Source organism: Mustela erminea, chromosome X, assembly GCF_009829155.1.
Source record: "Mustela erminea isolate mMusErm1 chromosome X, mMusErm1.Pri, whole genome shotgun sequence".
Classification (NCBI taxonomy): domain Eukaryota; kingdom Metazoa; phylum Chordata; class Mammalia; order Carnivora; family Mustelidae; genus Mustela; species Mustela erminea.
In genome coordinates, this window is record NC_045635.1 from 129,192,415 (window position 1) to 129,214,943 (window position 22,529).

The following is a 22,529-nucleotide window of genomic DNA, read 5'->3' on the forward strand; positions in this document are numbered from 1 at the left end:
GGCCGCAGCCTCAGAGCCCACAGCGAAGCCGCCCACACTCTCCGCCGACCGCCGGGCGTCTGAGGCGCCTGCCCGAGGCCCCGCCCCTCCGCGCGCCAGGCTGCCGGCGGGGCCCAGGGCGCCTGCGCACACAGCCCCGCGCGGCCCTGCTTCCCGCCAAGGCGACCTCGCCGCGCCGGTGGCAGAGATTTCGGAGATTGCGGGCTCCAGCTGACCCTGAGGAGACCCGGCCTGGTTCAGGAAGCTCCGCCTCTTCGCTCCCGACGTCACTTGGGCTCCCTAGCGCACGCGCACCAGCCTCCTGCACGGCCTGCTCGGGAGGCCGCTGCCACGTGACTACCTCCCCGTGCAGCCTGCGCCTGCGCCAGCCTGGCTCAGGTGTGACCAACCCGCTGGCCGTGTGTCCCCAGTCACGGAGTCCTGGGAGGCGGCCCGACACCTCTGAGCCACTGCTCGCCTGGGCCTCTCTCTGGGCTTCACACGTGGCCCGAGTCCGCGTGCACCGGCGCCCAGGAGGGCCCCACCTGGACCGGAGGGCGGCAGGGCGGGCGGGGAACGCCACCCCTGGGGCAGCGCCCACTCACTTCACCCTCTGCTGGCCCCGCGCTCACGGGCTCTCCCTCCCCCAGGAACAAAGTCTTGCGGCTCTCCGGGGGCCTGGAGGTGCCAGGGGCCCTCAACTGGGAGGTGACCCTGTGTCTGCTGGCCTGCTGGGTGCTGGTCTACTTCTGCGTCTGGAAGGGGGTCAAGTCCACGGGAAAGGTACGGCCGGAGGCCCCCGCAGGGCTGGAGGTGACGGCCGGGCTGGGGGCAGCCCGGCCACGGTGGGCCACGGGGGAGAGAAGGGCGGGCTCTGCCAGGGACCACGGGGGAGAGAAGGGCGGGCTCTGTCAGGGACCGCCGCTGCGACGGGAGGGGCCGGGGCCGCGGCCTGAGCGCGGAGCAGGTCCTTGAGTCCAGACTGCTCCATTCCCGCCCGTGCCTGGACCGCCCTCCTTGCCCTCCAGACTCCCCCGCCCATGCCAGGATTGTCCTCCCCGCCCCTCCAAACTCCCCCGCCCAGGCCTGGATCGTGCCCCCCCACCTCCAAACTCCTCCACCCATGCTTGGACCGTCCTCCCCGCCCCTCCAAACTCCCTCGCCCAGGCCAGGATCGGCCCCGCTCCCACCTCCGAACTCCTCCACCCCTGCCTGGATGGACCTCCCCACCCTTCCAACCCCCCCCCCCCGCCCGCCCATGCCTGGAGTGCCTCCCTTCCTCCTGAGGTGGGGAGAAGCCCAGGCAGCCCCTGCCCCTTGCTGTGTCGGGACATCGCCGACTGCCCCTGCCCCGCTGTCTCTCTGTTCCTCACTCCCTTGTGCTGGCCCTGGGTGGGGGCGGGGGGCTCCCAGGCTATAGCTCTCCCTCGCCCGCCTGTCCTGCTCTGCTCAGCGTGGACGGGAGGCAGCAGTCATGGGGGCCCGTGTCGCTCTCTGGCCGGCGGGGTCTAGCCCCGACTACCAGACTGGGCCTCTCTGCAGAGTGACGAGCTGTCGGGGCCCGGGGGGCGCGAGATGTGCCCCCCCCCCCGGCTGCTCTCCCGCTCCCTGCCTCTCCCCTCCGTCTGCCGCTGGCCTGTGCCGGCCGTGGAGCTGCTCCCGCTCCAGCCCGGGCGCAGAGCTTCCCCGGGGAGGAGCCGAGGCTTTGAGGAGCAGAAGGGGGGCTGCTGGCCCACCTCCCCCCACCCCCCGGCTTGGGAGCAGCCTGCCGTCGAGGGGGCAGTGTGGCCCGCTTGGCCATCCTGCCCAGCTGGGGGCCCCGAGGGGGAGGCGGGTGCCGCAGGGCCCCTCTGAGCCGCCCGGCCCCCCAGATCCTGTACTTCACCGCAACATTCCCCTACGTGGTCCTCGTCGTGCTCCTGGTGCGGGGGGTGCTGCTGCCCGGAGCCTGGGATGGGGTCATCTATCAAGTCTGACTGATGGATGCTGGTGTCCCCTGAGGTGGGGGTATGGGATGAGCGAGGAGACAAGGCCAGCAGGGGCCCTCACATCTTCTCTTCCCTGGCCCATCTCCAGGTATAGGCAGAGATCCAGACCCAGATTATCTTTCAAACCACTTGTAGGATTTTGCAAACACGGGGTGATAGTTTGTGAACAGAACAATGATTATTTCATTGAGGCAGCATCACATATATGTGAACGAGAATAATCTGTCATCATCACTGATCAAGGTGAACCTCCTATAGTTTCCCAGCCCAGGCTTAGCCATTAAGATTTTATTTATTTACTTGACACACAGAAAGAGAGATCACAAGCAGGCAGAGAGTGAGAGGGGAAAACAGGCTCCCCACTGAGCAGAGAGCCCGATGCGGGGCTCCATCCCAGGACCCTGGTATCAGGACCTGAGCTGAAGGCAGAGGCTTTAACCCACTTAGCCACCCAGGCACCCCTGGGCTTAGCCCTTATGCAGAAAGTCAATAGCTACTAAAAACTACAGGAAGGACAAGGCTTCCTCAAGGCATTTGTAATGCCATACTGAATTTCCCACAGGAGCCTAAAGCGTAACAAATATTGTGTACTGTCTTTCCTTCTTCAACAGAAGTGGTACAATTGACTCTTGAACAGCACAGGGGTTAGGATTGCTGACCCCCCAGCACAATCGAATTATGCATAGATTTCCCTAAAACTTAACTCCTAGCAGCCTGCAGGGGGGTGGAAGTCTTACTGATAACAAGCAGCTGGCTGACACAGGTTGTGTGTACGATCTGTATTCTATCTTGCACCCTATGGTAAAGTCAGGTAGAGAATAACTGTTAGGGAAAATGATAAGAGAAAAAGCATTTACAGTACTGTATTGTGTTTATTGAACAAATCTGCAAACACGCGGACCTACCAAAGTGAAACCTGGGTTTGTCAAGGGTCAGCTATGGTGAAATTTATCATGGAAGCTCTGCTTTATAGACAAGAAAAATCTTTGTTAACACCATCTTTTTAAACAAAATTATAATTGTGATATTATCTTCAGCCTCTTTGTTTTCATTATCTTTGTCTTCTCTTTATTAGGTTTTTTTTTTTTTGCTCTTGCAGTCTTTATGGCTCAATTAAAAAAACAGATTTTATTTTATTTTTTAAAGATGTTATTTATTTATTTGACAGAGAAATCACAAGTAGACAGAGAGGCAGGCAGAGAGAGAGAGAGGGAAGCAGGCTCCCTGCTGAGCAGAGAGCCCGATGCGGGCCTCGATCCCAGGACCCTGAGATCATGACCTGAGCCGAAGGCAGCGGCTTAACCCACTGAGCCACCCAGGTGCCCTAGATTTTATTTTTAAAGCAGTTTTAGGTTAACAGCAAAATTGAATAGAAAGTACAAAGAGTTCCCATACACCCGGCAGCCCCTCCCCACACACAGCCTTTTCCACTATCAACGTGCTGCCCCACAGTGTTACCTTCCTTACAACTGATGAGCTTGTAATTACCGGCCGCAGCTCATAGTTTAATGAGGGTTCTCTTTTGGTGTTGTGCCTTCTACATGTGTGGGTAAATATATAGTGATATTTATCCATCATTATAGTACCATAGTATTTTCACTGCCTCAGAAACCCTCTGTGTCCCACATGTTCATCCCTACCTCCCTGCTACAACCTGGAAGCTACTGATCTTTTTCTTGTCTCCATAGTTTTGCCTTTTCCAGAACTATGTTGTTGGAATCATATAGCATGCAGCTTTTCCAGATTGCCTTCCTTCACATACTAATATGCACTTAAATTTCCTGTGTTTTCTCCTGGCTTGGTAATTATATGCACCATAATTTATTTACCCATTTACCTACTGAAGGACATCTTGGTTGCTTCTAAGTTTTAGCAGTTATGACTGAAGCTACTGTAAACATCCACGTGCAGGTTTTTAAGTGGACATAGGTTTTCAACTTTGGGGGTAAATACCAAGGAGCAGGATTGCTGGACCATGTGGTAAGAGTGTTTCCTGTGTTGCCAGACTGCCTTCTGGAGGAGCTCCACCATTTTGCATTCCCATCAGCAAGAAACTTTTCCCACTGCTGCACATTCTCACCAGCATTTGGCGTTGTCCGTGTTTTGGATTTTGGTCATTCGAATAGGAGTGTAGTGGTATCTCATTGTTTTAATTTGCAATTAACTAATGACATATGATGCAGAGCATCTTTTTGTATGCTGATTTTCCATCTGTACATCTTTGGTGAGTTATTCTTTAAGGTCTTTTGCCCATTTTCAAAAAAGATTTTATTTATTTATTTGAGAAAGAGAGCACGAGTAGGGGGAAAGGGCAGAGGGAGAGGGAGAAGCAGAAGCATTCTCCCCACTAAGGGAGTCAAACATAGGACTCGATCCCAGAACCCCAAGATCATGGCCCATGCTAAAGGGAGACAACTGACTGAGCCACCCAGGCATCCCCCCATTTTTAAAAATTAAATTAAATTACATTGAATTTTTAAATTTAAATTCAATTAGCCAACATATACTTTCGGTATAATGTGCAATGATTCATTAGTTGCGTATAACGCCCAGTGCTCATCCCATCACATGCCCTCCTTCATGCCCGTCACCCAGTTACCCCACCCCTCCCCACCTCCCTTTCTGCAACCCTCGGTTTGTTTCCCAGAGGCAAAAGTCTCACATTTTTGTCTCCCTCTCTTATTTTTTTCCCATTCAGTTTTCCCTCCCTTCCCCTATTGTCCTGAGCACTATTCCTCACATTCCACATATGAGTGAAGCCATGTGATAGTTGTCCTTCTCTGATTGACTTATTTCACTCAGCGTAATCCCCTCCAGTTCCATCCATGTCGAGGTAAATGGCAGGCAGTCATCCTTTCTGATGGCTGCATAATACTGCATTGTGTATATGAACCACTTCTTTATCCATTCACCTGTCGAAGGACATCTCAGCTCCTTCCAAGTCTGGCTACTGTGGACATCGCTGCTACGAACACTGGGGTGCAGGTGCTCCTTCTTTGCACTACATTTGTATCTTTGGGGTAAATACCCAGTAGTGCAATTGCTGGGTCATAGGGTAGCCTCCCATTTTTTATAAAAAAGATTTTATTTATTTATTTGAGAGAGAGAGAGAGAACACACTAGAGCAGGGGGAAGGGGCAAAGGGAGAAGAAGCAGACTTCCCTCTGAGCAGGGAGTCCAACATGGGGCTCAATCCCAGGACCCTGAGACTATGACCCAAGCCAGAGGCAGACATTTAACTGATTTAGTCACCCAGGTGCCTTTCTTTAGCCTGTTGATGTGATAGATTACATTAATTGATTTTCAAATGTTGAGCCATCTTTGCATGCATGGGATAAATTTGACTTCATAATGGTGTGTAATTCCTTTTATACATTATTGGATTTAATTTTATAATATTACTGATTTTTGCATCTGTGTTCATGAAAGATATTGGTCTGTAGTTTTCTTATGTTGTATTTGTTTGGTTTTGGTATTAAGGTAATTCTGGCCTCATAGAATGGGTTAGGAAGCATTCCCCGTGCTTCCATCTTCTGGAAGAGATCGTAGAGAATTGGCATAGTTTCTTCCTTAAATATTTGGTAGAATTTTCTGGTGAAACTATCTTGGCCATGTATTTTCTGTTTTGGAAGGTTTTTAATTACCGACTCAATATCTTTTCTTTTTAAGATTCTATTTATTTATTTGACAGACAGAGATCACAAATAGGCAGAGAGTCAGGAGGAGGAGGGGGAAGCAGGCTCCCTGCTGAGCAGAGAGCCCAAAACGGGGCTCAATCCCAGGACCCTGGGATCATGATGGGAGCTTGAGGAAGAGGCTTTTTTTTTTTAAAGATTTTATTTATTTATTTGACAGAGATCACAAGCAGGCAGAGAGAGAGAGAAGGAAGCAGGCTCCCGGCTGAGCAGAGAGCCCGACGCAGGGCTTGATCTCAGGACCCTGAGATCATAACCTGAGCCGAAGGCAGCGGCTTAACCCACTGAGCCACCCAGAGGCAGAGGCTTTTTAACCCACTGAGCCACCCAGGTGCCCCCTGACGCAATATCTTTAAGAGATAAAGGCTTTTGCATATTTCCTGTCTTGTATGACTCTTGGCAGATTGTGTCTTTCAAGAAGTTAGTCCATTTCATCTAGTTTATTAAATAGAATTGTTCATAGTATTCCACTAATATCCTTTTAATGACCATGGGATCTGTAGTCTGTAGTGATGTCCTCTATTTCATTTCTGATAATAGTAATTTGTGTCTTTTTTTAAAAAAAAATTTATTTTAGTTAGCCTTACTAAAGGCTTATCATTTTTTTCTTCATTAACCTGGCTTGAGGCTTATAGATTTTACTGATCTTTTCAACCAGCTTTTGGTTTTGTTCATCTTTACTATTTCATGTTTTCAATTCCATTGAGTTCTCTAATTCTTAAAATTTTTTCTTTTGCCACATTGGATTTAATTTGCTCTTCTTTTCTTAGTTTCCTAAGGAGGAAACTTAGACTGATTTTAGCTCTTTCTTTTTTAATGTATGCGTTCAATTAAATATATTTCCCTCTAGGCACTGACTTCATTGCATTCCACAAATTTTGGTAAGTTGTATTTTTATTTTCATTTAGTGAAAACATATTTTTACATTTTTCCTGATATTTCTTTTTTGACCTATGTTTTTTAGATATCATTTAATCTCCAAGTATAATGGGATTTTTCTATGATCTTTCTGTTATTGACTTCCAGTTTAAATTTATTGTGGTCTGGGCGCCTGGGTTGCTTAGTTGGTTACGTGTCTGCCTTTGGCTTGGGTCATAATCTCGGGGTCCTGGGATAGAGTCCTGTGTCAGGCTCCCTGCTCAGCAGGCAGTATGCTTCTCTCTCTGTACCCCCCCCCACCCCTGGTCATGCTCATGGTGCTCTCTCTCTCTCTCTTTCTTGCAAAAAATAAATAAAAAGTTTTATTGTGGTCTGAGAGCAGATATTGTATGGTTTCTATTATTTTGAATTTTAAGTTGTGTTTTATGGTTCAGAATGTGACTAATCTTGATGAATGTTCCATGTGAGCTTGCGAAGACCATGTATGCTGCTGTTGCTGTATAGTTTATACATGTCAATTACAGTTGGTTGATGTTGCTGTTGAATTTAACTATATCCTTAATGACTTTCTGCCTCCTGCATCTGTCCAGGAGATGGGTCCAGGATAGATGGGTGTTTAAGTCTCCAACTACCTTAGTCCATTTGAGCCACTATAACAAAAACACTACACATAGGGCGGCTTATAAACAACAAACACTGGGGCACCTGGGTGGCTCAGTGGGTTAAAGCCTCTGCCTTCAGCTCAGGTCGTGATCCCAGGGTCCTGTGATCAAGCCTCGAATCGGGTTCTCTGTTCCACAGGGAGCCTGCTTCCTCCTCTCTCTCTCTCTGCCTGCCTCTCTGCCTACTTGTGGTCTCTGTCTGTCAAATAAATAAATAAATAAAATCTTTAAAACAACAACAGATACTTACTTTCCTAGAGGCTGGGAAGCGTAAGATCCAGGAGCTGAAAACTCGAGGTCTGGTGAACTGCCTCTTGGTTCATTGGTGTGTCTTCACATGGTGGAAGGGGGCAAGAAGGCTCTCTGGGGCCTCTTTTATAAGGACACTAATGCCATTCTGAAAGCCTCTTCCTGCATGATCTACCCACACATCCCCAAAGCCCACCTCCAAATACAATCCCATTGGGGATTAGATTTCACCACACAGATTTTAGGGGGACACAAATGCCTAGCTAGAGCACCGACTGTAACAGTGAATTCATCGAGTTCTTCTCACGATTCTATCGGTTTTCGCCTCATGTACTTCCCTGTTCTGTGGGTAGGTGCATACACATTAAGCACTGTTACATTTTTTTGGTAATTGACCCATTTATCATTATGTAATGCCTCTCCTTATTCCTTGTAATTTCCCTGGCTGTCAAGTTTGCTCTGTCTGAAATTAATATAGCCACTCCAGCTATCTTTTGATTAGTGTTAGCATGGCATAAGTTTCTTCATCCCATTAGTTTTTGTCTATATGTCTTTATATTTAGAATTATTTTCTTATAGACAACATAGAGTTGGATTTTGGGGTATTTTTTGTTTTTTTTTTAAGATTTTATTTATTTATGGATTTTGTTTTTTGATCCATTTGGACTATCTGTATTTTTGCATTGGTGTAGTTAGATTATTGGTCTTTGCAGCGATTACTGATATCGTTGGAATAATATCTGCCATGTTGTTACTGTTCTCCATTTATTGCCCTTATTCTTTGTTCTCAATTTTGTCCTCCACTTTTTCTGTCTTTTGTGGTTTTAATTGATCTTTTTATATGATTTCACTCTCCTTTCTCAGCATATTAATAATGCTCCTTTTTTAACCTTCATTTTTAATGATTGCCTTAGAGCTTTCAATATACATTTACAACTATTCCAAGTCCACTTTCTTTTTTCTTAATTTTTAAAAAAATATTGTATTTATTTATTTGACAGAGAGATCACACGTAGGCAGAGAGGCAGGCAGAGAGAGAGAGAGGAAGGAAGCAGGCTTCCCGCTGAGCAGAGAGCCCGATGCGGGGCTCCATCCCAGGACACTGGGGTCATGACCTGAGCTGAAGGCAGTGGCTTTGCCCACTGAGCCACCCAGGTGCCCCCCAAGTCCACTTTCAAATAACACAATATCATTTCACTGACGGTGATAATATTTTATAACAAAGTACTCTTAATTTCTGCCTCCCATCTCTTGCATCATTGTTGTTACTCATTTTACACATACATCAACTATAATCATCAAATATATTATTGCTGTTATTATTTTGAATAAACTGTTATCTGTTAGATCAATTAAGAATAAGATAAAAAGTTTTTATTTTACCTTCATCTGTCAATGTTCTTTATGTAGGTCTGGGTTTCCGACCATTTTCCTTCTCTCTGAAGAACTTCCTTTAACATTTCTTGGAGAGTAAGTTTAATGGTTTACTCAATTTTTGTCTGAGAAAGTCTTTATTTCATGGTCATTTTTGAAGAATAATTTTATAGGATATAGAATTCAAGGTTGTTGGGGTTTTTTCCCCCCTCAACACTTTAAAAGTATTTCACTGCCCTTTTTCTTGTGTGGTTTGAGAAGTTGGATGTAATTTTTATCTTTACTCCTCTATAGGTAACATGCAGTTTTCCTCAGGCTTCTCCCACAATGTTTTCCTCTTTTTCCGCAGTCCACATATGTCACGTCAAGGTATAGTGTTTTGGGGGATTTATCCTATTTGATATTCTCTGAGATTCCTCTGTCGGTGGTTTGGTATCTTACATTAATTTTGGGAAATTCTCAATCATTGTTGCTTCAAATGTTCCTTCTGTTCCTTCTCTCTTTTGTCTCCTTCTGGGCATTCCCATTACAAATATGTTATACCTTTTGTAGTTGTCCCACAGTCCATGGATATTCTGTTCTGTTTTTTAAAAAAGATTTTATTTATTTGAGAGAGTGAGAGAGAGCATGGGCAGTGGGGAGGGGAGAGAGAGAAGACAACTCCCCATTGAGCAAGGAGCCCGAGGCGGGACTCCATCCCAGGACTCTGGGTTCATGACCTGAGCTGAAAGCAGATGCTTAACCCACTGAGCCACCCAGGTGTCCTCTGTTCTGTTTTTTTTTTTTTTTTTAATCTTTTTTCTCTTTCCTTTCTCAGTTTTGAAAGTTTTTATTGCATATCTTCAAGCTCAGAGATTCTTTCCTCCGCAGTGTCCAGTGTACTAATGAGCCCATAAGATACATTCTTCATTTCCATTAGCGATTTTGATCTCTAGCACTTATTTTTTATTCTTTCTTAGATTTTCCATCTCTTTGCTTACACTACCCACGTGTTCTTGCACATTGTGTACTTTTCCACTACAGTCTTTAGCATATTAATCATGGTTATTTTAATTTGTTGGTCTGATAATTCCAACATTTCTGTTATATCTGAATCTGATTCGGATACTTGCTCTGTGTCTTCAAATTGTTTTTTTGCTCTTTTAATACACTTTCTAATTTTTTTCTTGATAGTTGGACATGCTGTACCAGGTAAAAGGAACTGTTGTAAATAGGCCTTTAGTAATGCAGGGGTGGGGGGCAGGGGAAGCATTCTATCCAGTCTTCGGTGAGCCTGTGCACTGGGGCTATGGACTTCATGCCTGCATCTCAGTCTTCCTTCCTTTAGGTGGCTCAGGATGGCTGGTGGGAGCTGCAATTGTGTATTTCCCTTCTCTTAGGCTATTAGGCTCTGATAAAAGCCCAGCAGGTAAGGCTGTGGTCAGTTTCTCTGGTGAGCACACCTTGTTAAGATCAGAATGGTATGTCATATGTCACAGTAGTTACCCTTTCCATTCCCCTGCTAGGCATGAGAAGATCTTTCTCCAGTATTCACCATAAGGACCTGGTAGAGCTCCTTGAGGTAAATCTCACAAAAATGACCCATGACTGGGTCCCCCTCAGACCTGTCTGCACTGAGTCTCCAGGAACTGACCAGCTGCAATTCAAGTTTTTCTCCCTTGGCGCTGGTTCTCCTTGAGGTATCTGTTTGTGGGTTGGTTGTGATTCTCTTTCTCTGTCTCTTCAGTTTGGGGGATAGAAGTTTGCCCTGTGACTTCAGTTCTCCCACAGATCTAAAAAGAGTTGTTAGTTTTGTTTTTCAGCTTTTGGCTGATTGTTCGGACAGAATGACAACTTCCAGTCTCCTATACGCTGAGCTGGAACTGGAAGTCCATTTTTTATTTTTGTTTTGTTTGTTTCTGCATCTGGCTTCTATTAGCTGCTTATGCAACAATATCCACCCTGGATTTTTCTCATTGTGAAAACCCTTATCATCTGCTAATTTATCCCAGTTTCTTTTTAGCTTCTTCCATGGAGAGAGAAAGATGTTCACCTTGACTAGAGTATAATGCTTATTATAAAGGAAGGAAATGCCTGAAAGACTCTTGAGGTGATCAGGATCCTTGGGCTCTTTTGTTTCCCATTTGGGGGAGAATGTCTGTGTCTTCCTCAGCCACAACTTGTCATTTTCAGAGCATTTGGAAAAGGTGATTGAAACAACTGGGTGAAGCTTCTGGTGCTCCTCCTGGCATCAGTGGCCCTTAGCTCCTCTGCCCCTGATAATTTTTTTTCTTCAACAAGATTTCAGAAATCATCCTGTACCCAACCAGCTCTAAATCATCCTGGAACTTCTCTGTGTTAGTGTCAACATAGAATACAATGGTGTGTTCTCATGGCATTTAGTGTTGCTGTGCATTTTGATGGATCAACTAGCTATTCTCTGGTAATTACTGTCCTTTTTCAGCAGGTTCCTGGTTACTTTTTCATTATGTTGTTCCAGATAAACTTTAGAATTATTACATTTAAAAAGCATATCCGAGGAGCACCTGGGTGGCTTAGTTGGTGAAGTGTCTGTCTTCAGCTAAGGTCATGACTGTAGGGTCTTGGGATTGAACCCCACTTCAGGCTCCTTGCTCAACAGGGAGTCCCTTCTCCCTCTCTTTCTGCCCCTTCCCATGCTTGCGCACCCTCTCTCTCTGTCTCTCTTTCTCTGTCTCTCTCTCTGAAATAAATAAAATACTTTTTTAAAAAATAAAAAGATACCCCAGATAAAGTTAGGTTCAACCAGTTTCATGACACTAAAAGTTTGCATGTCAAAATATCCCTCCAGGGCCTCCTGGATGGCTCGGTCCTTAAGCGTCTGCCTTCAGCTCAGGTCATGATCCCAGGGTCCTGGGATGGAGCCCCACATCTGGCTTCCTGCGGACCAGGAAGCCTGCTTCTCCTTCTCCCACTCCCCTTGCTTGTGCTCATTCTCTTGCTGCCTCTTTCTCTATCAAGTAAATAATTAAAATCTTCAAAATATCCCTCCAGAAGCAAAATAAGAGAAATAACAAACAGGAAAAAGACTTCTGCAACTTAGGTCACATCCAAAGAGAGAGAGAGTGTGTGTGTGTGTGTATAAAACTTCTAGGGGCATCTGGGTGGCTCAGTTGGTTAAGCATATGCCTTCAGCTTGGGTCATGATCTTGGGGTCCTATGATTGAGCCCCACATTGGGCTCCCTGCTCAGGGAGGAATCTGCTTCTCTCTCTTCTTCTGCCACTCCCCCTGCTTGTACGTGCATGCTAGCTCACGCTCTCTCTCTCTGACAAACAGATAAATTAAAATACATTTAAAAGAGAACTTCTAAATATTGGTAAGAGTAAGAGAAAAATGGGGAAAGGGATATGAGCAGATGGTTTACAGAAAAGGAACTGCCAGTGGTCCCTAAACATATAAGAAGACATTCATGCTGAGTTGTAAGAGAAATATACATATAACATACATTGAGATACCATTTCTCACCTATTGGATTGCCAAAATTCAAACTCTTGACAGTAATACTCTGCTGGCAAGACTGTGGAGAGAGAGAGAGACACTTTCAAACATTGTGGAGTGCAAAGGTACTACACCTGTGGAGGAAAGCTTAGCGATATTGCTTTAATCTCATGTACATTTACTCTGCTGCACAATACTACCCAGCTGGTTAAATAGTCTTATTTATGTGTCTTAGTTACCTCTCACTGCATAGCAAATTACTTCAAAATTTAGTAGCTTAAAGTAAGAGACATTTATTGTTTCTGGGAGTCACCACTCCGGGAGTAGCCCAGAAGGGTAGTTTTGGCACGGGGTCTATCATGCGGTCATGGTGAAGTTGCTGGTCAGCACGGCAGTCATCTGAAGGCTGGTCTGGTCGAGCAAATCTGCTTCCAAAGTAGCTCACAACAGCCACTCACATGGTGGTTGGCTGGAGGCTTGGTTCCTCCTGATATGGATTCCCCTGTTAGAGTTAGCTAAGAGCAAGTAACCAAAGCTGGCAAGCCTTTTATGATCTATGGTTCCAAATTTCCACATTGTCACTTCTTCTTCCATATGCTATTTGAGAGAAAGAAATTACAGCCTAGTCCACACTCAGGGGGAGAGAAATTAAGCCCCATTTATTTTGCAGAGTGAAATACAGAGAATTTGCTGAGATTTTTAAAATTATTTTTATAATTTTTATTTTCTATTTATTTACTTATTTATATTTATTTTTCATGTTTTATTTTGTATTATTTATAATTATATTATTTCTTTTTATTTATTATTTATTATTTACTATTTTTAAACCATCACTATATTTTTGTTGAACATGTTGTTACTTTTTTTAAAAAAAGATTTTATTTATTTATTTGACAGAGAGAGATCACAAGTAGGCAGAGAGGCAGGCAGGGGGCCAGGGAGCAGGCTGCCTGCTCCGCAGAGAGACCCATGTGGGGCTGGATCCCAGGACCCTGGAGTCAGGACCTGAGCTGAAGGCAGGTGATTAACCCACTGAGCCACCCAGGTGCCCCAAACATGTTGTTTCTGTTGAGTGTATGGTTGGGGATAGCAATGCAGAGAGAGTGAAGTGGTCTGATATAGGGTCTGTTTTGAGAGGACATGGAGCAGGATTTGATGCTCTAGTTCAGTTTTATGTCCTTCCTTATGATTACCAAGGACAGACACAGAAAACTAATACAGCATCCCAGGATGGATATCTCTTGTCTGATTAAAAAACTGCTTTTTGATTATGGGGGTGCCCGCAGGCTGGTTCGGTGGGTACAGCATGCGACTCTTGGTCTGGGGCACGTGAGTTTTTGGCCCAGGCTGGGTGTAGAGACGACGTACAAGAAAAAAAAATGAAAGAAACATGACGTAAGGTCTCCGCGGGCCTTTTGGGGGAAGAAGCCCCCCCCAAGGAAGTCAGCCCCCCAAAGCCACCACCCAGAGATCATGGGTGTCTACACTTGGGGGTGTTGTGCAGGCTTTCTGGCATCTAGACCGGGCCGTGGGGACTTTTGCCGTTCTGCCTTCTGGTTGTTCGTCTAGGACACGAGCCCAGTTTTCCGCGGCCACTGCTTGAGTTCCGGGGCCCACCCCGTCGCTCCTCGTCCCTCTGGCAGGCTTGCCCTCGCACGGGGGCCACCGGGCCATCTTCCTGAAAATCGCATCTGATGCGCTCATCCCAGGGGCCGCCCCCTCGAAGGCCACTTCGGGTTGTCCACCTGCACCGGCGATGGGGCCGGGGCGCGGCTCAGGATCCGTCGTGGGCTCTGTCCCACCTCCCTTCCACGAATGGCTGCAAGGACGTCGAGCCGCACGTGCCCCATGGGGACCCGAACCCCGGGAAGAGGCAGGGCGGGCAACAGGCCACGAGTCCGGTGGCTTCACACGAGGTCTCGGGCAGGGCTGGGGGCTGCGATGGGGGTCGAGCTGAGGCACGACGGGACTGCGGAGGTGCGACGGGGTCACGTGTCACCCTACGGGGCAGCGTTCCGTGACGGAGTGCTCGCTGGCCACGCAGCCGGGAAGGCGGTCCCGGAAGCCACCGGCCGCGGGGTCAGCTTGGCGGGAACCCAGGACGCTGCCGGCCGCCGCCCGAGGGAAGGGTCGTGTATGCGCAGGCGCGTCTGGATCCCACGGAGCCCTGAGGGGCGGGGCTTCACGAGAGAGCGCTCATTGGCCAGGCAGCCGTGGGGCGGGGTCTCCGGCAGCTCCCCGGGCAGCTGACAGGGACTGTGGGAGGCGAGTCAAGGGCCCAGCAGGCTCCGCGGGGCCGGGGCGGGTCGGTGGGGTTGGCTGGGGTGGGGGGCGATGGGGGCTGTTGGCGCAGGCGCTCCGGGCAGCCCGAGTCGCGTCGCGTACAAAGGCGCTGAGCTTTGCGAGGAAGCGCTCGCTGGCTCGGCAGCCATGGGTCCTCCCAGGGCCCAAGGGTGCAAGGGCCCACTGGGCGGGCAGCGACCACAGGCCCGGCGGCCTCCCTAGGAGCCCGTTGGCGCAGGTGCCCTGGGGACGCGTCGGGCTCTGAGACGCAGGGCTTGTGGAGACAGCCGCGCTTTCCTGGCGGGCCGCCGCCGGGTCGGTTTGGCGGGAAGCGGCCACGCGCCCGGCACCCTAGTGCGCCCCGCCCCGCCCCGCCCCGAGACAGTGGCGTGTGCGCGGCGTGGGGGCGGGGCCTCGCGAAAGGCGGAGCTTTGGGAAGAAGCCCCAGTTCCTCAGAGGGGCGGGGCGGCGGGAGCGGCGTCCGGAAGGCGGGGGCGGGGCGCGGCGGCCATGCTGGCGGCAGGCGCAGACGCAGGCGCGGGCGGCGGGGCGGGCGCTGCGGACGACGGCGCGGACGGCCAGGACCGTCGCGGTGGCCGGGGCGGCCCCGGCTTTCCCGGCGGCGCGGGCGAGGCCGCTGCTGCCGCCGCCGGCAGGGCTCGACCCGTCTCGCGCGCACGGCACGTCCCGGAGCCGGGCGGAGACGCCGCTGCCACGACTGGACGGCGGGAGACCCGAAGACACGGATTGTATCCTGCCCGAGCGGACGGCGGGGCCTGGGCCGGGGGCTGGCTGTGGGCGCCAGGGCCCCTGAGGGACCGAAGGGTCGGGGCGGCCTGCGGGCGGACAGTCCGGGAGAGGGGCGGTGTTCACCGGGGGCTGGGGACGGCTAGGGCGGTCCGGCCAGGGCTGGTGGGACAGTGGTCACCGGGGGAGCGGCTGGCCGAGGCTGGTGGGACAGTGGTCCCGGGGGGGGGGGACTGTGGGGGTCCAGCCCGATTGCTGGTGTGGTAGTAGTCACCGGAGGAGCGGCTGCAGAGGTCTGGCCCAGGGCTGGTGGGACAGTAGTCACTGGGGGAGGCTGGGCGTTCAGGCCTGGGACTGGTGGGACAGTAGTCAGCAGGGGAGCGGCTGGGGGTTCCGGCCCAGGGCTGGTGGGGCGGTGGTCCCCAGGGGAGCAGATGCGGGGGGACCTGCCCAGGGCTGGTGGGACAGTGGTCCCTGGGGCAGGCTGGGGGGTCCGGCCCGGGGCTGGTGGGACAGTGGTCACAGGAGGTGGAGAGGCTGTGGGGGTCCAGCCTGATTGCTGGTGGGACAGGAGTCAGTGGGGAGCGGCTGCGGCTGCGGGGGTCTGGCCCAGGGCTGGTGGGGCCGTGGTCACCGGGGGAGCGGCTGGGAGGGTCCAGCCCGGGCCGGTGGGACGGTGGTCACAGGAGGTGGAGAGGCTGTGGGGGTCCAGCCTGATTGCTGGTGGGACAGGAGTCAGTGGGGAGCGGCTGCGGCTGCGGGGGTCTGGCCCAGGGCTGGTGGGGCCGTGGTCACCGGGGGAGCGGCTGGGAGGGTCCAGCCCAGGCCGGTGGGACGGTGGTCACCGGGGGAGTGGCTGGGGGGGGTCCCGCCCGGGGCTGCGGGGACAGTGGTCACAGGAGATGTTGGGGAGGCTGGAGGGGTCCAGCCCGGGGTTGGTGGGCCAGTGGTCACCGAGGGGGTGGAGGAAGCTGGGGGGTTCTGGCCCGTGGCTGGGTTGAAGGGGTACAGAGGGGAGGCAGGGGGTGCTGGAGGAGTGGGGGGCGGCAGAGAGATGCCAGCAGGGTGCCAATGGCCTGGCTTTAGAGGGACGGGTCGGGGAAGGAAGGAGGGAGCGCCGGGGATGACCCGGTTGCGGGGGAGCGGGGGTGGGGGGCTATGGGCCGGCCTGGCGTCTGGGGCCCGGGTGGCTGGGCGTGATTAGGTCGGGGAAGGGGGTGGGAGCTGTCTGGAAGGGGACTGGGCTCGTCAGGGGGGCCTGAGAAGGGCAGGGGGCAGGCACAAAATCCTTTGGATGGTGCCTTAAGCCGGTCTCCTCCAGTGCCCTCTGCGTGCCTTTTCCATCCTGCTTGGAGGCGGAGATCGCCTGTGGGTCCCTGGCCCCAGATGCCGAGCCCCACAGAAAGGCTGTCGAGAAGCAGCTCACCGTGAGCGGCAGCGTCCTGGCCGTGTAAGTTCTGGAAGGGGGCCCGGTGGGAGCGGTAGCCGGTAGCAGGCCCGGTCTCCACGGAAGGGGCACTCAGCTGGACACACAGGGACCCTCCATGAACGGTTACTTCCAGGGACAGGGGTGGCGGAGGCTGTCTCGGCCTGCACCTGCAGCCTGGCCTGGGGTACAGGGAAGTGCCTTCATGGGGATGTCGGGGTTGGTGGGCTGGATTTGGGCCGGGGGGCGGCAGAGCAAGGAAGGGGAGAAGCTTCCACCTCCAACTCGGTTGTCTTTTGTGCTCCCTTTCAGCCGCTGGAGAGCTGAGGATCCTCGCCTCCTGCGAATTTCCGTCCTCAACTTCCTGGACCACCTTTCCCTGGTGATGCGGACCATGCGGCGCTTTGGGCCCCCCATTTCCCGCTAAGCCTGGGCTGGGGAGAGGAGCTGAAGTCGATCGTGTCCCTCCCCGGGGACTGCGTCCTTCCCGGGACAGGAGTCCCTGTCTACCTGCTGCCCCTGTGTTAGGAGGGCCTAATCCTCTGAGGCGGCCCCAGGGCACTCAGGGCCCCTTTGTTTTGTTTTGTTTTGTTTTGTTTGCTGCTTAAACGTTCCTTTGTTCGTCAGTCACTGCAGACAATTAAACAGAGCTGAGCTGTGCCATTCTGTCTGGGTTTCTTTTCCACCATGGCACCGCCTTCAGAGGGTCTTCCCTTTGTCCTCGGGGAAGCGGAGGGGAAGTTCTGGGATGGAGATAGGGAGGCACGAGAGCGGACTGAAGACAGTGGAGGAAATGGGAGAACACGGCGTCTGTCCTACACTGTCCTTTGCTGTCAACGGCTCTCTCCGCTCGGTGGAATGTGTCCTTCGTTTTCTCCTTGTGTTTATATGCTAAACGGAGAATAATGTCCCCGGATGTTTCACATGTCCCCGGATGTTTTCCCCATTGAATGTGAACTTTTCCTCTCTGAAAACTCTGAGTGCATTCTCGAATGCATGCATGAAAGATGCGTTCTAATGTAATTACTGAACTTTTAAATTCTCTTCAGCTTTGCCAATGAGAGATGGTGAGTCAGTGGAACTCTGGCGTAAAATCTTTGTATGAATGATGCTTCCTTAAGATACGTTAATAGAGGCAATTAGAGGTCGTCTGAGAACTCTTGGCAGGACCAGCCCGGCAGGAGCCAGTCATAGGGAAGGGTTTGCGCAGCTATGCCAGAAACCCTTGCACTCTAAATAGGATTTCTGTAGGAACCTCCATTTCCAAACAGTCCAAGAAGGGGGTAATCTGTTGCCCTTGGGCTCTTAGGGGAAAAGCACAGCAGCACGCAGGCCCCAGGTGGCTGTGCAGACGTCAGCTGGTGGGGAAGATGTGGTAGGTGATGCGAAAGGTCAGGGTACCCCTGTGATTCCTACAGGTGCGAATTCCAGGGGGTCCTACTGAAATTAGTAGCACGGACTACACAGACTCCTGATGGGCCTCACGGTGATGCTCTGCAGGTCATTCCAGAAGCTGAGCTGGTAGCCAGATGGAGAAGAGGCAGACTGCTGGGATGGTTTTGTCCCACGAAATACAGGAGCTGGGTCCGCCAGGAAGCTGCAGTCCTGGTGGGGTGGCCTGGAGGAGGTGGAGGGACAGTGGCCAGGAGCAGCTGGAGACGTTCCCAGGTGGGTTGGTGAGTGTGGAAGGGAGGGAAGGGGAACGGGGAGAACAGGACGGCAGAAGGAGGCAGCTTCTGCCTGGACAGACGTGCCAGGAGGGGCCTCTTGCGTGGGGGCGGGGACGGTCCTGAAGGCAGGCAGCAGAGGGAGACAGGTCATAGTGGCCTGAGGGGACGTGGCGGGGGATTGACAGCTCATCAAAAGGCAGTTGTTGGCAGAATGAGGCCTGTGACTGGGGCCAAGTCAATAGTATCTGGTTCCTGAGCCCAAGTTTCTCTGCACCTGGGGGAGGGGATCGCCTGTGCGCTTCTGGCCTCAGGTGTTGAACCCCACCGCAGGGGGATCAGAAAGTGCTAGCAACTACAGGCAGTGACTGGTTGTGGAGGTTCGACAAAGGGCTGGAGTGGGGGATGGCAGCAAAAGGCTAGACCTTTGGGCGTCACTGCAACAGAAACCCTGAGGATTAGCTCTTGGGGGCAGGATGGGGCGCCTGGGGACATCCGCGCCCTCCATGAGGGAGACACAGGACGGTTAGGGCGAGTGGCCACCTCGCAAAGGAGAAACATGGGCCCAGCTGGGACTTGACTTGCTTTTCCTTCCCTCCTAGCACAGTGACAACGGAAGGAGCACGTCCCGAAGAATGTCCTTGCCTCCTTTCTAGAGCAGCTTTCCCTGGTTCTGGGGGCCATGCTGTCGGGGGGCCATTTTCTCACTGGGTCTCAGCACGGCAGAGGCACCTGAGTCCTAACCTGGTGCACGTACCTGGAGACGTTGATGCTGGGTTTTCGCGGAGAGCCGTGGGCTGGCCTCTGCCCATACTGGCCCTCTGGCGTGCAGGACCCGCTTGTTTCCCCGTTGCTAGAGGAGGAAAGCACTCACACAGTTTTCCTGCAGAAGATAAAACTGAACCACAATGCCAAGTTTCTGTTCTGCTACCCTCGGATGGTATCAGCCTTGCCCTGCGGATGCAAGGAAGAGCCAGGGATTCAGACATTGATTTCTTTTTGAAGATTTTATTCATTTATTTGACACAGAGAGAGCACGAGCAGGGGGAGTGGCAGGCAGAGGGAGAGGGAGAAGCAGGCTCCCCAGTGAGCAAAGAGTCTGATGATGGGCTCCATCCCAGGACCGTAGGATCATGACCCAAGCTGAAGGCACATGCTTCACCGACTGAGCCACCCAGGCGCTCCGGGACTCACATATTCAGATGGTACAAGGTAACTGAAACAACTTAGGAAATGGGGAAAAATGAAAATCAATTATGCTCTATCATTTGCAATTAACTACTGTCAACATTTGGTAATATCTCATCAGTTTTATACTTGTGCTTACATATTAAAGGGGCAACATAAAATGTATTTTCTGGGGACGCCTGGGTGGCTCAGTTGGTTAAGCAGCTGCCTTCAGCTTAGGTCATGATCCCAGCGTCCTGGGATCGAGTCCCACATCGGGCTCCTTGCTGGGCAGGGAATCTGCTTCTCCCTCTGCCTCTGTCTGCCATTCTGTCTGCCTGTGTTCACGCTCTCTCTCTCTCTGACAAAAAAAAATGTATTTTATGAGTTTAGAATTAAATTTTTCCACAGGTTTTAAACTTATTTAACAGATGGGCTCTATTTGTGGGGGGTGGCGTGCGCAGGGAGTTCCTTCTGGCAAACCTGTCATCTTAGAGTTCTTGCGTCTGATTGAGCCTGTCGTGCAGGGGACATCGAGGGCACACTGGACCCTGGGCCCCGGGGGTCCTACCAGTTCAGCTGACGGTCAGCCTCCAGGGATCCCGCCATCCCCCGCGGAGGAGACAGGCCTGGGGCGGCTGCATCGGCGTCCCCGATGTTCCCGCCGCCTTCTGTCCCTCAGAGGGTCTTTAGTCCGATGACCTCCTGCACCCGTCTGTGCTTCTAAAGCATCATTCCCCAAACGCACAGGACACGGGTGTGGGCCGTGGGGACTGTGTAATCATCCAGACGTGTGTACCCCTCAGCTCCTTTCCCCGAGATTGATTGATTGATTGATTGAATGATTGCTAGAGCATGGGGAAGGGGCAGAGGGGAACCCCAAGCTCCACACCGAACACGGAGCCCAACGCGGCGCTCCATCTCACGACCCCACGATCACGACCCAAGCTGAAATCAAGAGTTGGGCGCCCAACCCACTGAGTCCCCCAGACGCCCCTGTTCCTCAGCTCCCTTAGCCAGTGCCCTATGCTAGACCTTTCCACCGCTTGTCACCCATCAGGACTATAAACTGGGCTGCAATGAATACCACGGCCCGTTGGCTTTTGTGCGGGAGATTTGTAGAAGGGGACTGGGGTCAAAGAGCAAGCCCTCTTTCCCACGCTTGACACACAGGACCGGATCGCACTCCCGGCAACCTGCGCCCGTCGTGCGTGAAAGTGTCCATTTCCCTACGTCCCACCTCAGACAGGAGGTGCTTGGTCGTGTACACCTTGGTAAGACCAAACCCATGCGGTAACCCAAATCCCATCTCGGCGCTGCTCCACTTTCCCTGACATGCTGGTGTAAGCAGGTGACACCGTGTGTGAGTTCGGCCCGCACCGGCTCTGCTGAGAACCGTCGGCTCATATCCTCTGCCTGGTTTCTGTTCGGGACAGTCACGTTTCTCCCCCGGCTGGTCAGTGTTCTGTCTGTGTTCAGAATGCCAAAGCTTTATCACACTTGGAAAGCGCTTTTCCTCCTCACGGCTTACTTTAAAAAAAAAAAAAAAAATATATATATATATATATATATATATATATAGAAATAAATATTTTTATATTATAAAATATAATAAAAATATAATATATATATTTATAGACATTATATATATATATAATATATATATATGGGCGCCTGGGTGGCTCAGTGGGTTAGGACTCTGCCTTCGGCTCAGGTCATGATCTCAGGGTCCTGGGATCGAGCCCCTCGTCAGGCTCTCTGCTCAGTGGGGAGCCTGCTTCCTCCTCTCTCTCTGCCTGCCTCTCTGCCTGCTTGTGGTCTCTCTCTGTGTCAAAAAAATAAAATCTTTTATATATATATATATATATACACGTATATATATACCCAGATACAGATAATGCTGTAGATATATACCCGCACACTTCGGGCACCAGCGACAGATCGCAGCTCTGGCTGAGTGAGCAGGCTCACTGGAGGGCCCTGGAGGAGCTCCCGGGTCGGGTGGGACGGGGCGGGAGCCAGAGGCCCTCTGAGGAGTCTCGTTGGCGTGACTCGGACCGGCTCTGTCCAAGCACCGGCTCTCAGCGACTCAGCTCCAGCCACTTTCCATCTCTCTGTGTCTCTCTTCCTCCTCCCGGTTCCCTGAGAGAGCGAGTGAGCCTGTGATTGGCGTAGGCTGGGTCACCGTCCCGAGGGGACAGGGATGTCGAGGTTAGTGAGTCGCGGCGGTCTGCCACCTGCACGCTGAGGTCTCTGCACGAGGTGGGAGCCGGGCATGGCGGGGACAGTGGGCCGCAGCAGAGTCCTCGTAAATGTCTGCGGACAGAATGGTTCCCTTGAGAGACAGAGATGGGCAAGTGGGCTGGACAGCGCGGGCCTCAGATGGCTAAGTGCTCTTCGTAAAGGGGGTGCGAATATGGGGCAGAAGAACAGCCCTGGGGGAAGCACACTGCCTCCGGCTTACCCTGAGGTGTATGGGCTTGAGAAGGTAGGAAAGCCTCCTGAGGAGGGGCAGTGAGAACACAGCGTCCTTCAGGACAGAGCCAAGCCTCCTTAGGGCCAAGGGTAGACAATTGCTTTGAGTAGAGACTAAGCATGTGTATGAGCTCCGGAGAGATGAGGGCGTGTGGGTGAGGTGGCGTGCTCGGGGAAAGCACATCCAGACTCTGCCGTTTAAGATGAGGCTTCTAGTCTAGTCCCACCAAGGGTGCTCAGTGTCACGAACGGTGTCAGATTTTTGTCAGAGCACTGACTGTTCTTACATTTCTATACAGAGTGTTATTCTTTCAACAAACTTAGCGACTTGTAGATTTCTACAGTATTCAATATTTTTGCCTCATTATTTTGCCTATGTGCTGTTGTTTCCAAGTTTGGGTTTCAGTTTATGTTGGCCTGAGGCTGTTGGGATTTGAAAATGAACTTGTCAGATGTTATTCTACTCTTGTGACCTTT

At 51.5% G+C, this 22,529-nt stretch overlaps 1 protein-coding gene and 1 long non-coding RNA gene across 2 annotated transcripts; both read left to right on the top strand.

Annotated features, from left to right (window-relative positions):
• The first annotated feature begins 14,514 nt into the window (after positions 1-14,514).
• Positions 14,515-17,404, top strand: LOC116583013 (EKC/KEOPS complex subunit LAGE3-like). Its single transcript, XM_032330920.1, has 3 exons — positions 14,515-15,319; positions 16,639-16,767; positions 17,056-17,404. The coding sequence occupies exons 1-3, from the start codon at positions 15,081-15,083 to the stop codon at positions 17,168-17,170; spliced, it is 483 nt and encodes a 160-aa protein (XP_032186811.1). The 5' UTR covers positions 14,515-15,080; the 3' UTR covers positions 17,171-17,404.
• A 258-nt stretch (positions 17,405-17,662) lies between these two features.
• On the top strand, positions 17,663-20,666 carry LOC116583014. Its single transcript, XR_004282583.1, has 3 exons — positions 17,663-18,419; positions 19,532-19,622; positions 20,105-20,666. It is a non-coding gene; the product is annotated as an uncharacterized LOC116583014 (long non-coding RNA).
• The last annotated feature ends 1,863 nt before the right edge of the window (positions 20,667-22,529 follow it).